Genomic DNA, 14,211 nt, shown 5'->3' on the forward strand with positions numbered 1-14,211 from the left:
CAGCCTCGGGAAAGCATGTGAGCCCTTCCTCATTGAGTGTACCCGGACTCTTGTATGCACAGTCAGGAACTAAATTTGGCCTGGAGGTTACATTTCACAATACAAGAGACACATGAATTTTCATGGACCTGGGATGTACGTCTGAATACACTGAAAGGATAAACACCTCCTTGGCCTCCCTGCTCCTTAGGGGATGCTGTGGCTGGGAAGCTAAATGTGTCTGGGCAGCAGCTGGTGACAACCAGGAGTTCCGAGCTCCTGGGCTGCAGAGTGCACAGGGTCTCCGCTGCTGATGAGCTGTGGACGCACAATTGCACAGAACTGGCGGCTGCGATTTACCGTCCTCCTGACGGAACTCAGCTGTCGGGCACTGATGAGGAACGCAACAGGTCTGTGTCTAGCCAGGGTCCAGCGACTCATTTGGCTGGAAGGTCTACTCCCTGAGTTGTGTGGAGCCAAAAATGTGCATACAGAAGGACACACTGACAAATGTGGAACAAAAGCCTGACCACAAGAAGAGCCTCTGGATTTTTGGTGGCCGAGAAGACAGGTGTGCTTTTGAGGGAGCATGGCTGTTTACTGTGGGGTTCTGCCACAGTCACAAGACAGCCTTTCTGTTTCTTTCTTAACAGAAAAGCAAAACCAAAACAACCAAAGACCCACCAACCCCCAAAACCCATAACTTTTCCTTAGATTGTCATGTTAATTGATTGAATTTATGGGTTTTGAGGCTCGAGAATGGATTAGAGGTCATTAGGTAAGGAGAATTCTAGCCTTGGTTTTCCTGTTAAATAAATAACAGTAAACATATTGACTGGTTCTACAAGCCAGTTTACTCTCCCTACAACTGTCTGCCTCATAAATCCACGAAAGAACCGATGGAGATGTATGTGAGATTGGATATAAAACAGGACCAACTATCAAATAGTCATTATTAAAGTGTTGATTTTGAATTATTTGAATCTAGTAGCTATAGTTGGCTTCTGTTAAACACATTTGAAGAGCCGCACACAGTGGGGACTCAATACTTGGCCAATTTGATAAACAAGGCAAGGATTTTAAAATTCACTATTAGATTCTTATAACTTCCAATACTGAAAAGAAAAGGCCAGCTTACCTCAACAATGAGGACATTCTGGAGGGAAATAAAAAGACAAAAAAAACCAACATTTCAGAATATGATTAAAAAAAAAAAAAAAAAAGCTTGGGTCACAAGATAAATGCAAGTTTTGCTGACAGAATTTCATAATGTGCTTAGTAGATCTTCCCCATCCTACAAGTCCAAACAATTAGAGGCAACCTAAGTATCCCATATTCATTTTAACCTCCCTGTGGAATTACTCGGTGTTGCAATTTTATTGTCTTTATTCAGGTTAGTAGCAGGCTCATGTCAGACCTTGTTGTCTGCTTGAAGCAACTGTCCATAAAATGATGACATCTCAATAGTGCCATGTCCCTCTGTCTCCCATCTTTGGGAAGCCAAGCTCACCAGGAGGAAAGCCAGCCAACATAAACTACATCATTAATGGACCTCAGCAGATGATCATATACTTAACTGTGACAGCCCTATTCCCAGATAGCCACCCAAATCCCTGGGGTATTTACCCTTGGATTTTCAACCCTGAAGAAATGGAGTGGGGGTGGGGTGGGGTGGGTAAACGAAAGAGCTTTGAGGGGCCTGCTGTGTGTTTTTACTGACATGGCCAGATCCCTTGCTACGTGCTCACAAGGTATTCATCTACTTTCCCCTAAGAAACAATTACATTTCATCCCAATTTCTTGTTAGATAGCTTCTTTACCCAGTAGGCTCTAAACGTCATGTAGTGAGGGATTGTGTTTGTCTTGTTTACTGCTCCATTCCCAGATCCTACTGTATTGCCCGCATGCAGAAGCAACAATTATTTTTTAAAAGAATAAGGACTGTTAAGCTTATCAATGAATTAAAATCAACCAATTAATTGGATAAGTAGTAATATGTTAATGCTGCCCACCAAATTATGACTATAATAATATGCCATTCCAATCACTGAAAGTGGGAAGAATAATCCTTGAAAGTAATGGGGTTTTATTTTATGCTTTTCAATCTTTTATACTTATTTATTTTTGTGTTGATGTGTGTGGCCACATGTGCCAGCCCCCTGATTTTTCATTCATCCTTGATTAATCAGATCAAACCATAAATTTCTTATTTATATTTGATAAAAAGAGATTTAGTGAATAAAAACATTAACAAGTCACCTTCCCATACAAGAACACTGGTAAAGTTATATTTTACAATCCATGTCAAACATGTAGAAATGTCTTTCTGGTAGTACTTTCCTCTTAGGTATGACATTCTTATTAAACCTATTTATTAAGAATATTAATTTTCACTTGGGAGGCAGCGACTAGCCTGGTCTACAAAGTGAGTGCCAGGACTGTTACACAGAGAAACTCTGTCTTGAAAAAAAAAGGAATATTAATTTTATGATCAAGATGAAAGGCTATATTGTCTACTCCCAAAGCCCTTACATCCTCTCCATGCCACTGCACACTAATATCATGTGTGAGGCTCTGTCCATCATGTCCTCACACTATCAAGAGTCCCTTTAGCATTTTGAACATGGCTTGCTATGGCCTTAGCCCTTGATCCATAGCACTTAACTTGGATATGTATTTTCAGTTTGATTGAGGCTTGACCAAGCCTATTAGCTAACCAGGATGCTTAGAGAATGCTGTGGCTAACTGAATTTCCTTGTTCACAATCCCTTTTAGGTTCAATTATGTAAACAAAAATTTCTTTCTAAAACATGTTGATATGCATTCTTGTCTAAATAAGTAGGGATCCCTGAAAAGAATTGTCTGTCTGTCTGTTTCTCTCTCTTTCCTCCCTCTCCTGCTCTCCCTCTCCTCCTCTGTTTTCTATTTATAAACTATATAAAATAGAAGTCATCTTTGAAAAGATTAACCACAAAATTCTAAGACTGTAGGTAGGAAGTGGACTTGGATGTATATTGATCCTGAGATACATTGTCAAAATCATTCCACCATATTTTCAGTTTGAAAGGCTTTAAAGAAAAATGCCACCTCCCACTTCACCTCTCCTCTCTCCATGTTGCTTTAAGAGGCAGTCGTCACTTTGAACCCTGCACTGTCTTCCTGGCTAGTATGCCTGTATTTCTCATATGTCCAGGTACTTTACATTTCTAAAAATACATGCATTAAAAAAAAAAACCCTTTTTTTCAAGGCTGAGATTGAATGCTGGACCTCATGCATACCAGGCAAGTGTTCTAGCCTCAGCCTGATAGATTTACTAACACGTTTTATATAGCTACTTTGGTTTGTAAATGTATTCAAATCGTGTTTGAAAACAGAAAACCTAAAGCTTTTCCCTCGTCACTCCTTCCTTCCTTTTTTCCCAAAATATACTATGTAAGCAAGCTCTCTTCCACCAAGCACTACCCCAGCCCTGAACTTTTCTTAAGTTTTGATGTGTATTTAACTTTAAAGAATTTAAATGCATTTGTGTACTTTATAAAATATTAAACTTACCATAACATCATTTTATATAACCAAAATCTCACATCTAACAAAAATGATAAATTCTTAATATCACATAAAGCTAATCACATATTCAAATGTTTCCATTTGTCCCTAAAATGGCCTTTGTAATTTGTCTCTTCAATCTACGACCACACATTGGACTCTAGTGTATTTTGAATGTATTCTCCAGAATTCCTGCATTGGAAAATCAATCACCAGTAAACATTGAGGTGGTGCCCGATAGAAGGTGATCCAACCATGTGTTCTGCCCCCAAGAGCAGAGTACTGCCTTCATTACAGGAATGGGTGAGTTGTCTTTGTAGCAGATCGTTATAACAGCTAGGTAGGTCCCCTTTCTTATCCCTCTTTCTTGTCTCTCCACTCTCTACAATGGGATGATACAGTATGAAGGCCCAAGGCATGGATGATGTAATTGTCCCAACCTTGAAAGCGTTTGTTAGTGTCTAAGGGAACCAAGTCTTTCATTTTCATGCACCAAGATTAGACTCAAGGGCTAGGAGACAAATGGTAACCCATCTTCCTCACTGACTGACAGAAAAAGGCCATCCAGAAAGGCTTATGTTCCAGGTATGTTGGTGCATGCCTAAGCATAGCACCTGGGAAACAAAGCCCGAAGAGCATGAGTTCAAGGTCAGCCTGGATCACACAGTGAGAAAGGAAGGAAGGAAGGGAGGGAGGGAGGAAGGGAGGAAGGAAGAAAGGAAGGGAGGGAGGAAGGGAGAAAGAAAGGGAGGGAGGGAGGAAGAAAGGAAGGAAGGGAGGGAGGGAGGGAGGAAGGAAGGAAGGAAGAAAGGAAGGGAGGGAGGGAGGAAGGAAGGAAGGAAGGAAGGAAGAAAGGAAGGGAGGAAGGGAGGGAGGGACAGAGGAAAAAAGGAAGGAAGGGAGGGAAGGAGGGAGTGAGGAAGGAGATGGAGGACAAAAAAGAAAGACCTCTGGTAAATGAATCATTTGGGCTCATTTCTTTCACTTTCTGTAGCTCACTTTCCTTATGAGACATCGTCTCCGTCTATCTTGAACGATCGGCAGTTCTTCCCTAACCGACCTTTCCTTACTGTCTACTGCTTTTGATTTGCTCTGAGCAGTCTACTAAAATTCTCACTTTCTGAGTGGGCAACCTTGGGGATTTTTTTCAGTACTCTCTGTGCCTCCCAAACACTTCCCATCTGATAACCGTGATTGCTGAATCTGAGATGTTTGCCAATTACTGTCTTAGTCATCTCCTCACACCTAGCTCACTTCCTCCCAGAAAGCCAGTAAAAATTTGCGGGGGCTGTAGGCGAAAATTCTGTAGGGACTCTGGAGGCTCCAGTGTGTGGTTTTGTTGCTATTCCGAGATCTGAGCAAAGCCCATCACATTGAGTTTTCCTAATAAAGAAGGAAGCAAGCAGGTAGGGAAGAATTATGTAAACACACGGTTTTCTTAAGCCGTCTATTCCTACTTTAACACCTTTGAAAACACAAAGCGATCAACACACCACACTATCTCAACAGCAGCAACAGGGGTTTGTGGGTGTGGTCGTCCTCAGAGGGATTGGCATGGCTATGATGGGCTGGAGGGTGGCTGCTGACTGTGAGGAGGAGTGTGAATATAAATCCCACAGAGAAAGGAATGTCGTTCAGCATTTCATTTTATGTGATAACTCACAAAATCGCCAGAGTCATCCATCAGTGGGCATTTCCACTATTGTTCAGGGCCTAGTCAGAGGCAATAAAAAGGAATGATTTAAGCAGTTAAGGCAGCCAAGGAGGGGTGGTGGTAAATTTTGACAAGTTTCAAATTCTGGCATTTGATTAGAAACTTATTGGGGCGGGGGGCCTTGTCCCCTGAAATCTTGCACCGAACCTGCACAGCTGTGCATCTTCACTGCCAGATCTGGGCCTGCTTCCCTGCTTCTCTGGTTTTTTTTCCACCCTTTCAGGGGTTTCTCTTCCACACGAGTAGAATCTTCCCACTTTCACGGATACACACATTTTGTGAAGTGCCAGGATTAAATCAACTTGGGCAAAGAGAAAATGTGTGTTGTGTGTTGTGCAGACAGCTTAAACACACTGAGTAAATGCTTTTACGTGTGAGAGGTGATTGAACAGAACCGGGAGGGCTCCTTTTGTTCCACAGCCGTGACCTATTTAGAATCGTGACTCAGCCAGCCTCCCTTGAAAGCCAGAGAAGGCAAGAAAGGAAGGGAGAGAGAAAGATAGAATCCTTTCTCGGCGTGAACTCCAACATCTTTAGAGGAGCCCAGAGGTCCCGGAGCTGTTGGTAACACACATGGCACAGCTGAACGGGGGAAGCTGTGTCCATGTGCTTTCTGAGGCTCTTTCTGTCAGAAACAAGTTCAAGAACCATTTCTGGGCCTCATGTGGGCTGCAGCCCTTGTCTTGCAGCTTTACATACAGAGGAGGCAAGTGAGCAACATGGCTCTGCCCCTCCTCTCTCTTGCACTTCCTTCACTCTAGTTTTTATTCATATTAAATTAATTTATTAAATTAATATTTATTAGCTGATTTTTTTCTACACTATAGCATGATTATATTCTTTCCCCTTTAAGTAGCTTCATGATGTCACCTCTGCCCAAACTCAGCAAGTTCAACTCTTTATTGGGACAGTCCGTCTACTCCATAAACCCAACCCAGCTACATTTTCAGCTATTTTATCATTTCCTTGTTCAGTTCCTGACTTGTTTCCTTAGTCACGCAGGGCCAGCCCTGTCCAGCTCCCCTACTTTCCCTTTCTTCCCCCATTTCTAAGTCTGCTTCTCTTTTCTCTTCCTTCCTCTGTGTTACTCCCACACTCCCCACGCTCTCCCTAAGATCATTCAGTTCCAAGAATCTTTCTTCTTCTTCTTCCTCTTCTCCTTCTCCTCCTCCTCCTCCTCCTCCTCCTCCTCCTCCTCCTCTTCCTCCTCCTCCTCCTTCTTCTCCAAAGAAAGGGCTTTGTGGAATGACTCAGGAAGCTATTCTTGAGGTGGCGCAGCAAGTGAATGAGAGAAGCCATGTCTAGATTCCTGATAGGGTAATAACAGGATAGATGCAAATTTTCTGGCTGACTGATGGATTGTATGATGAGCACAAGAGAAAGCAGAAGTTCGATGATGACCTGTAACAACTTTGCTACCCAATGCAGATGTTTATTATAGTTTTGGATTCTTCAACCACTAAAACAAGGGCCCATTAGCTGTTGAATGCTTTATTCTCTTAGGTTGGCTCTGGCTCACGCACAAGTCTGCATCACCGGGAAGAGATTCTGGAATTTATAGGATTTCTTTGTTGTCTTGAAAAGTCTTCTTGGGCAGACAAGACTGAACAGGTGAAGGGTTGAATATAAACTGCCCTCTCCAAAGGCTCCTGGGTTGAAGGCGTTGTGCCCAGGTGGTGGCAGTACTGAGAGGTGACTGTGTCAGGAGGACACAGGACTTACTTCATCACTGTGCTATTTGGAAGCAGCGCCATATTAGAGGAGTAGATTGCTGGGGGCATGTCTTTGATAAGTGATGTATGTCCTACTTTGTCCCTCTCTCCCACCCAGCCTCTCCTGTCTAGCAGGGTGAGCACACCCTCCCTTCACCTCCCTTCACTCATCATATTCTGCCTCACCACAGGCCTGAAAGCAATGGAGCCAATGGACTGGACTCTCTGAAACTGTGAGCCAAAATGAATCCTTCCTCTCTTTAGTTGTCTTCTCGGGTGTTTTGTTACAGCACTAAAAAGTCTGAGTAACACAAGGTCCTTATTTTATAAGGAAAAAGACATCCCTGAATGAATGTTAAATGAAAATTTTAATTTTTCCCCCAGTAATACTTGCCAATCAACCCTGGGACTTGTGAGTGCTAGGTAAGCACTCTACCTACCACTGCTCCACCCAGAGCAAGGGAAACACTCTATCAACCACTGCTACACCCCCAGGTAGGCAAGCACTCTACCACTGAGCTACAGCCCCAGCTAGGCAAATACTCTACCACTGCTACACCCCCAGCTCCAGTTATTTTCACACACACACACACACACACACACACACACACACACACACACACACACACAGAGCCATGCACTATTCACTTCCTCCATCTTTTTAAGTTTCTTCAATCTGGAAGTCTCTTGCCTCCTCTTGGCTACTCAGCACCTTTCTCCTCCAGCCCTAAACTAAATCAGCTGTTTTGTCTTTTTCTTTTTATTTGATGTGCCCTTTCATAGCTACCTTCATTAACTTTTGTTGCTCTCCAAACCATGCTCTGTAAAGCAGCCAAAGTGTTCTTAAAATACAAGTTGGATCCCATCACTTGCCACCGGAAACCTTGCCAAACTGGCTTAGATTTAACATTTCTCTCTGCCATGTCCTTGCTCAAAATCGACTGAAACGGTCTTTCTGATTTCTACCTGAGATGATGCACTCACTGCTCCCCCAGCATTTATTCCAACCTGTGCTGGACCAGGCTGTGTACCATGCTGGAGATGAGATGGTGAACACAGTGGTCTCTTCCCACTTCCCACTGACTTTCTGGTGGGAAAGGCAAATGAAAAAAGGACTCCGAAAGTAAGTGCTAAATTGTAAATTGCAGAAAGGGCTCTAAGGGAATTGGGCTTGAGTATAGATGTATACTGGGCTGGGGGATGGTAGAAGAGCATACCAGGTACCCATTCCTGACAGCTTTGCAGGGAAGCCATACTGTAGAAAAGCAGGTATTTCGATTCAGGAAGGGGAAAGTGGGTTCCAGGAAGAAGGCACAGCTTGTCCAGGGGGTTGGCAGGAAAGACTTAGGTAGTGAGGGTCCAGTGCCATGAGGCCAGTGAAGTATGACAATGTGGTAGGGGGTGCCAGCCAGATCGAGCACGACTTATTGCAGTCAGGAATTTGGCTCATATTTACGGAGCATTAGCTGAAGGCTTGTTAGGTAAACCACAAACACCTAGTTATATTTGAAAGGTAATCAGTGAATAATTTTTTAGGGTAAGTGTTAGCATTCTGAACTGCCCCTTGGGGCCGCCCAACTTCCTGACGTCATTTCCCGAAAAACCTCCTTTAAGGAAAAATCCCTCCCTTATTCCTCTTTTCCTTCCTCCCTTTCTGGCCTTGAGGTATGCACACCTCCGCTGTCCCTCTTTCCCTCCTTTTCCGTTTCTCTCTTTTCCTCTCTCCCCCCTCTCTCTTCATCCCTCTATTCCCTCTAGCCTCCCCCCCAAAATAAACTTTCCACGTGGATGCTGTGCCTGTATGGTGTGAGTAACTTTCCACCACGCCACACTACCCACCACCAAATCTGCATGGTGTGTCTCCCTCACCCGTGGGACACCTTGGCCCAACCTGCCAAGGCCTGCGGCGCTGTATCATTACATTGGTGCTGGGTGACTCGGCAGGTTCCCCCTGGCGTTTTTTCTTACCCACTGGCAGTCTGAGAAACGCTGGGACCCTGTACCTTCCAGCTGGAGGATTGCTGGGACCCTTCATCCTACCAGTAAGCCTCTCCCTCCTGGCCGTTTTCCATGAGTGAGGATTCCTCTCTTCTCGACCATGGTTTCTCGAAGTTCTGGTACCAGCAACCATGTGTCTCGGGCCCTGCTCTCAGGTCCTTGTTCCTAGGTGATGGGAGATGGGACAACTTGTGCCTACTCGGCACCCCATGGCCCAGAGTCTTTAGATGATGATCCACTGGCTATCTTGTGCCGTCATTGGTCCCTGCTGACCCTCTGGGATGCCGAAGGTCAGTCTGTTGGACTTTCTACCTCATTGTGGAAAATGTGCCGACCACCTAACCTCTAGCTAGCCTGCTGGAGTCCTTTCCTTATTGCCTACTCCCTCATGCTCCTCCAGTCTCGGCCAAAGCAGTTACATCATCACCTGTCACCAGGTCCCTTTCCACAACACGTGCACCCTCTAAAACGGCCCGCCTTATCCCTTTCCTTATCTGTAATTTCATCTCCAGTCTCTTTTCTCTGTATCTCTCTTAACTTTGTCGCCAGGACCTCATTCGCCTGTTCCACCTGCGACCTTGGCGTTATCACATTGTCCTGCAGTTGCCTGTCCCTCTTGCCTGACCAGCTCAGGCCAGGGAATGCCCCGACTTGGGGGATGGGTCAGGGCAGGGGGGTGGGGTGTGTTGGGGGGTAGAAGGACAGATGATGAGTGCGGCCCTGAGCCCAGCCCCAGGCTGACAGGAGGGCGGGGAGCCAGTGCAATGGGGGATGGGGACCCTTGGGTGCTTGGCGGTCCCAGATCCCTTGCAGCTGCCGAGCGGAAGGGGTGGTGGATAAACTGCAAAAGTGTCAAGCCACTTGACTGTATTTCTGCCTGATTTTTTTTTTTTTTTTTTTTTTTTTTTTTTTGAGACAGGGTTTCTTTGTGTAGTTTTAGTGCCTGTCCTGGATCTCGCTCTGAAGCCCAGGCTGGCTTCAAAGAGATCTGCCTGGCTCTGCCCCGGGATTAAAGGCATGTGCCACCACCCGGCTCTGCCTGATTTTTGAACGCTTAAGGTTCTCTGTTCCTTATCTGTTCAGTTTGTCTTGGAAAAAAAAACAACCCCAAAACCATGGTTAGGCACCAGAGACCCATCACTGTAGTCAGGGGTGGCATCTTGATTGAGGTCAAAGACAGACAGGTCATTTGGCTTCATAGCCATCTTTGATGTGGTTGAGGCTTGCCTCTCCCAAGTCTCTCCCCCCATTCCACCATGTGGCAGATCTCCTCCCTCCCACCCATACCAGGCCTTCTTTCTGATTTGTCCTCTTACACTTATAACAAATTTGATTTCTTGCAGCTTTACAGTTTGCTACAACGTGGGAGTCAGAGATGAAGAGGCAAGCTTTGTCCTGCTCAACATACATTGATTCTCCCTTACCTTAAGATTTATAAATTAATTTTATTAGATATGATTAAAAATCTGTTAAAATTAAAACTATTAACACTGGGAATTAAAACAATGCTTGTTTAATAAGATATTAAAGCTGTACCTCAATGCTTTTATATACAAGAATACACCTTGCTCTGGCAGCTAAACTTTATAATTTAAAAATCACCCAAATGGGCTGGAGAGATGGCTCAGCGGTTAAGAGCACTGGCTGCTCTTCCAGAGGACCTGAGTTCAATTCCCAGCAACCACATGGTGGCTCACGACCACCTGTAATGAGATTAGGCGCCCTCTTCTGGCTTGCAGGGACACATGCAGGCAGAACACTGTATAAATAATAAATAAATAAAAGAATTCCATTCTAAAAAAAAAAAAAAAAGAAAAAAAATCACCCAGATGATAATGGTTTGATTATGGTTATGCCATATTTTCTCCCTCTTAAAATAAAAATAAAAGAGGATACTTTATTTTTGATATTGTAGGAAGACATTAAATTGAGAGATTTAAATGCTTCAGATCACTTTCCTCTTCTATGACACTGTTATATTAAGATTTCAAAAGTTCAGATTTTAACATTAATAGAATTCTGATACTGTTTGGGTCACAAGTTCAGGATTTTAAATTTTCCTTGGTTATCTTCTAAATATAAACTTATACTTCTTATCAGGCTAAAGACATCTCTGTCCAATCTGTATCTGGCTCTCTCTAAACAAAAAATGTACACGCTTTTAACACAAATCTGTAATTTTGCTAGGACTCATGGGTATGAGTCTACTGCTGTTTTGCAGATGTCCATTGCCTCCTTTTCTACGATATGGATTTCAATGCTGATTGGTAATACTAATATATCTAAAACTTTTATGTCCTTTTGTAAAATAAAAATTCATTTAAGCCTCAGAGGATCAAAAGAAGCCATTGGATCCACTTCTCAGAGGTCAAAAAGACTCCAGATAAGTACAACAGTACAGCTTGAGTTATCAAACTCCCCCCCCCTTCCCAATTACTAAGGCTGTGGGCCTAAAGGTTCCAAATAAGTTCATAAATTTTAACTTTTATCTCTAGTCTATATTCTTCAGCAGGTTTTCACTTGGCTGATAGACACATCCAAGCAGCAGTTGCTGACTGCAACCTGTTCCAATGGACCATGAGCTCTGGACTTGCTGAAGGCTGATGTGATGTGGACCAGTCCAGCCAAACGTAATTATTCCCTGTCTCTATGGCTAGGTCAGATGACCATGTGCTTCTGATAAATACCCCATTGCCTAAATTCCCTCCTTACCTTTGACTAGCCTTTCAGCATCCCTGGGCTCTGACCATCTGTGCCCCATTTCAGCTTGAAGTACTTATGAAAGAAAAAATGTTATCTTGTGCTCCTTGCACCCCAAAACAGGCTAAAAGGCTAAGTTTAAGGTAAATTTCCTGGCACAGAGGATGAAATGGCTACTGAAAGCCCATTGATATACCAGGAAACTGGACCCAAAATTGTCAATTGATAGATTTATTAACTAAAATGGTTCTGCAATAAGATAAGACACTTGACCTTCTTTATGCAGAACCAAAGAGGCATTATATGGCCATAAAAATTATTATTTCTTTATAAATCATTCAGGATTATAATCTAGCTATACTCAAAGATCATAACTACAGGGCCTTATAATGGTAATAGATGCAGATATTGCTGCCAATGGCTTAAAAAAGTCTCTCCTTATCTAAGGTCTATTCATGCTTAAGAATGTAAGCCTCCTTGTCCTTACTAATTTCATTAAGCTGTAACTAATTGGGAAAACTCTATATCCATATTTAACTTATATATGCTCTCAAAGTTAATTTAGATATACCTAACATATTTTGTTCCCCTGGTTCTCAAACACCTTTAGAGATCCGAGAATATGGAATTTAATATAAAAGCTTTTTATGATAGAGAGACATGTCAGCTCCTGGCAGCATCCTGTATCTTCTCCAAGAAGATGGATGGCTGCAGAACTTCCACCTGGAGGCTTATGGCAAGGTCAGCCATGAAGCGAAAAGCTGCCTTGGACTGCTGGTGAGATCCTGTCCAGACTATGAAAAGGCAGAGCAATGGGGGATTGATTGCCCCATGCTGCTAAGTCAAGGTGGTTCAGTCTCTCCAAATTCCTACTCCACAAAAAATTCTGTCAGATCTTCTGGGCCTAGCAGCTAGCTAAAGGCAAATACTGCTTCTGAGACTTGTGTACCCCAATGACCACGGAGAGACTTGGGATTGCTGCCTAAGTATCTGGAAAACTGCCTCACTCTGCTTATTAACTTATCCTTCTCAGATCTGATGGTGTTTGATTACCAGATATTAATAGATTTGCCAATTTTACAGCTCTCTGCCAAACCCCAAAGCACCCTGGTAACTCATTAGTTAAGTTTCCTATTAAAAGTACAGACAGGCATGCCTCATTCATAGACTTCATGGCACAGGATAAACTGGTTCCAGATATAACTTTGGAGGTTCAAGATTTTAGCATTGATAAATGTAATTTTGATAAACCAATAGAGCATTGACTACAAGAGTTCTTAGGAGTCCTTAAATTTATATGAATTTTTAACCCTTTTGCTATGACACCAAGATATAAATCTGTTCCAGCTATCTTACAGATACCTGCAGGTTTCTGGGAACTGTATCAAGAAATCTGGTCTGATGAAAACTAACAGTCTCCAGAGCCCATTTTGAGCCCACTCCTTTTCCAGCATATTTTGCAGTTTCACTCCTCCTGCCAGACTCATGCCAAGGCCAATCCACAGGGGGTCCTCCAGATACACCAGCCCCTGCACCAGCTCCAAGGATGCCAACCACCAACAGAGGATGCCAACCGGGCAAATACTGGCAGGTTGATTTCACCCACATCCCTACTCATAAAACGACTCTGTATCTCTTAACTCTTACTGACACCTTTACAGGATAGATGCACCCCCACCTCCAGAGAAACAGCAAGCGTGATGGCTCCTGCACTCCTAAAGAACACCTCATCCCTCAATTCATTGCTGGTACCACCCCTCCAGGCTCAAGTGGGCACCTACCCAGCAACCAGAACTTGGTTGCAAGATGTCCCAATAAGGGCGCATAACCACCCTTGTGTCTCACTCATTCACCCTCGCCTCTTCTGTACAACCAGGGTACTTCTCTGTTCCATTCTTTCTGGCAGTTATCACTTTTCCCATGACTAGACCTGATGGCCCATGATAACAATCTACTTTTTTCTCCTATCAACCGGCCTTCTCAGCTCCCTCAAGGAACAGACACCCGAGGACTCCATGATGACAGCCACCTGAATGCTTCTTCACTCACACCTCCTACCATATGTGACTCTGACTCCCAACTTCCTCCTCCCACTTCGCCCCTTGTCAGTAGGAAGCAGTCTAAAGAATCAGTGCCCATATTCCTTCACTTGCTACCCATAACTCGCCTTTTTATAATAATCAAAATGGAGGAATGTTAGCATTCTGGACCACCCCTTGGGGCGGCCCAGCCTCCTGACGTCATTTTATGTAAAAGCTTCCTTTAAAAAAAAACCCTCCCTTCTTCTTCCTCTTTTCCTTCCTCCCTCTCACCATGAGGTATGCACACCTCCGCTTTCCCTCTTTCCCTCCCTTTCTCTTTCTCTCTCTTTCCTTCTCTTTCTCTCTCTCTCCATCCTCTACTCTCTCTACCCTCTCCCCAAAATAAACTCTCCACGTGGATGCTGTGCCTGTATGGTGTGAGTAACTTCCCACTGTTATACCACCCACTGCTGCATCTGTGTGGTGTGTCTCCCTCACCTGTGGGGCACCTTGGCCCAACTGCCAAGGCCTCCTGCATGC

At 43.8% G+C, this 14,211-nt stretch overlaps 1 protein-coding gene across 9 annotated transcripts in view; it reads right to left on the minus strand.

The window, feature by feature from the left end:
- Nucleotides 1-14,211, minus strand: part of Prtfdc1 (phosphoribosyl transferase domain containing 1) — a 112,813-nt gene that overhangs the window by 18,471 nt on the left and 80,131 nt on the right. For 8 of the 9 annotated variants that reach the window (XR_008215851.1, XR_008215852.1, XM_052728822.1 and 5 more), the window contains one exon: nt 1,118-1,135. The exons of the other annotated variant lie outside the window; for it this stretch is intronic. Coding sequence is in view for 6 of the 8 variants with exons in the window: in XM_052728822.1 (XP_052584782.1) it covers nt 1,118-1,135 (18 nt within the window). In the remaining 2 variants the exon portion in view is untranslated. The remainder of the gene's footprint in view (nt 1-1,117; nt 1,136-14,211) is intronic. 9 annotated transcript variants of the gene reach the window in all.

Source organism: Peromyscus californicus, unplaced genomic scaffold (genome assembly GCF_007827085.1).
Source record: "Peromyscus californicus insignis strain IS unplaced genomic scaffold, ASM782708v3 Scaffold_8__1_contigs__length_139910024, whole genome shotgun sequence".
NCBI classification, from domain to species: domain Eukaryota; kingdom Metazoa; phylum Chordata; class Mammalia; order Rodentia; family Cricetidae; genus Peromyscus; species Peromyscus californicus.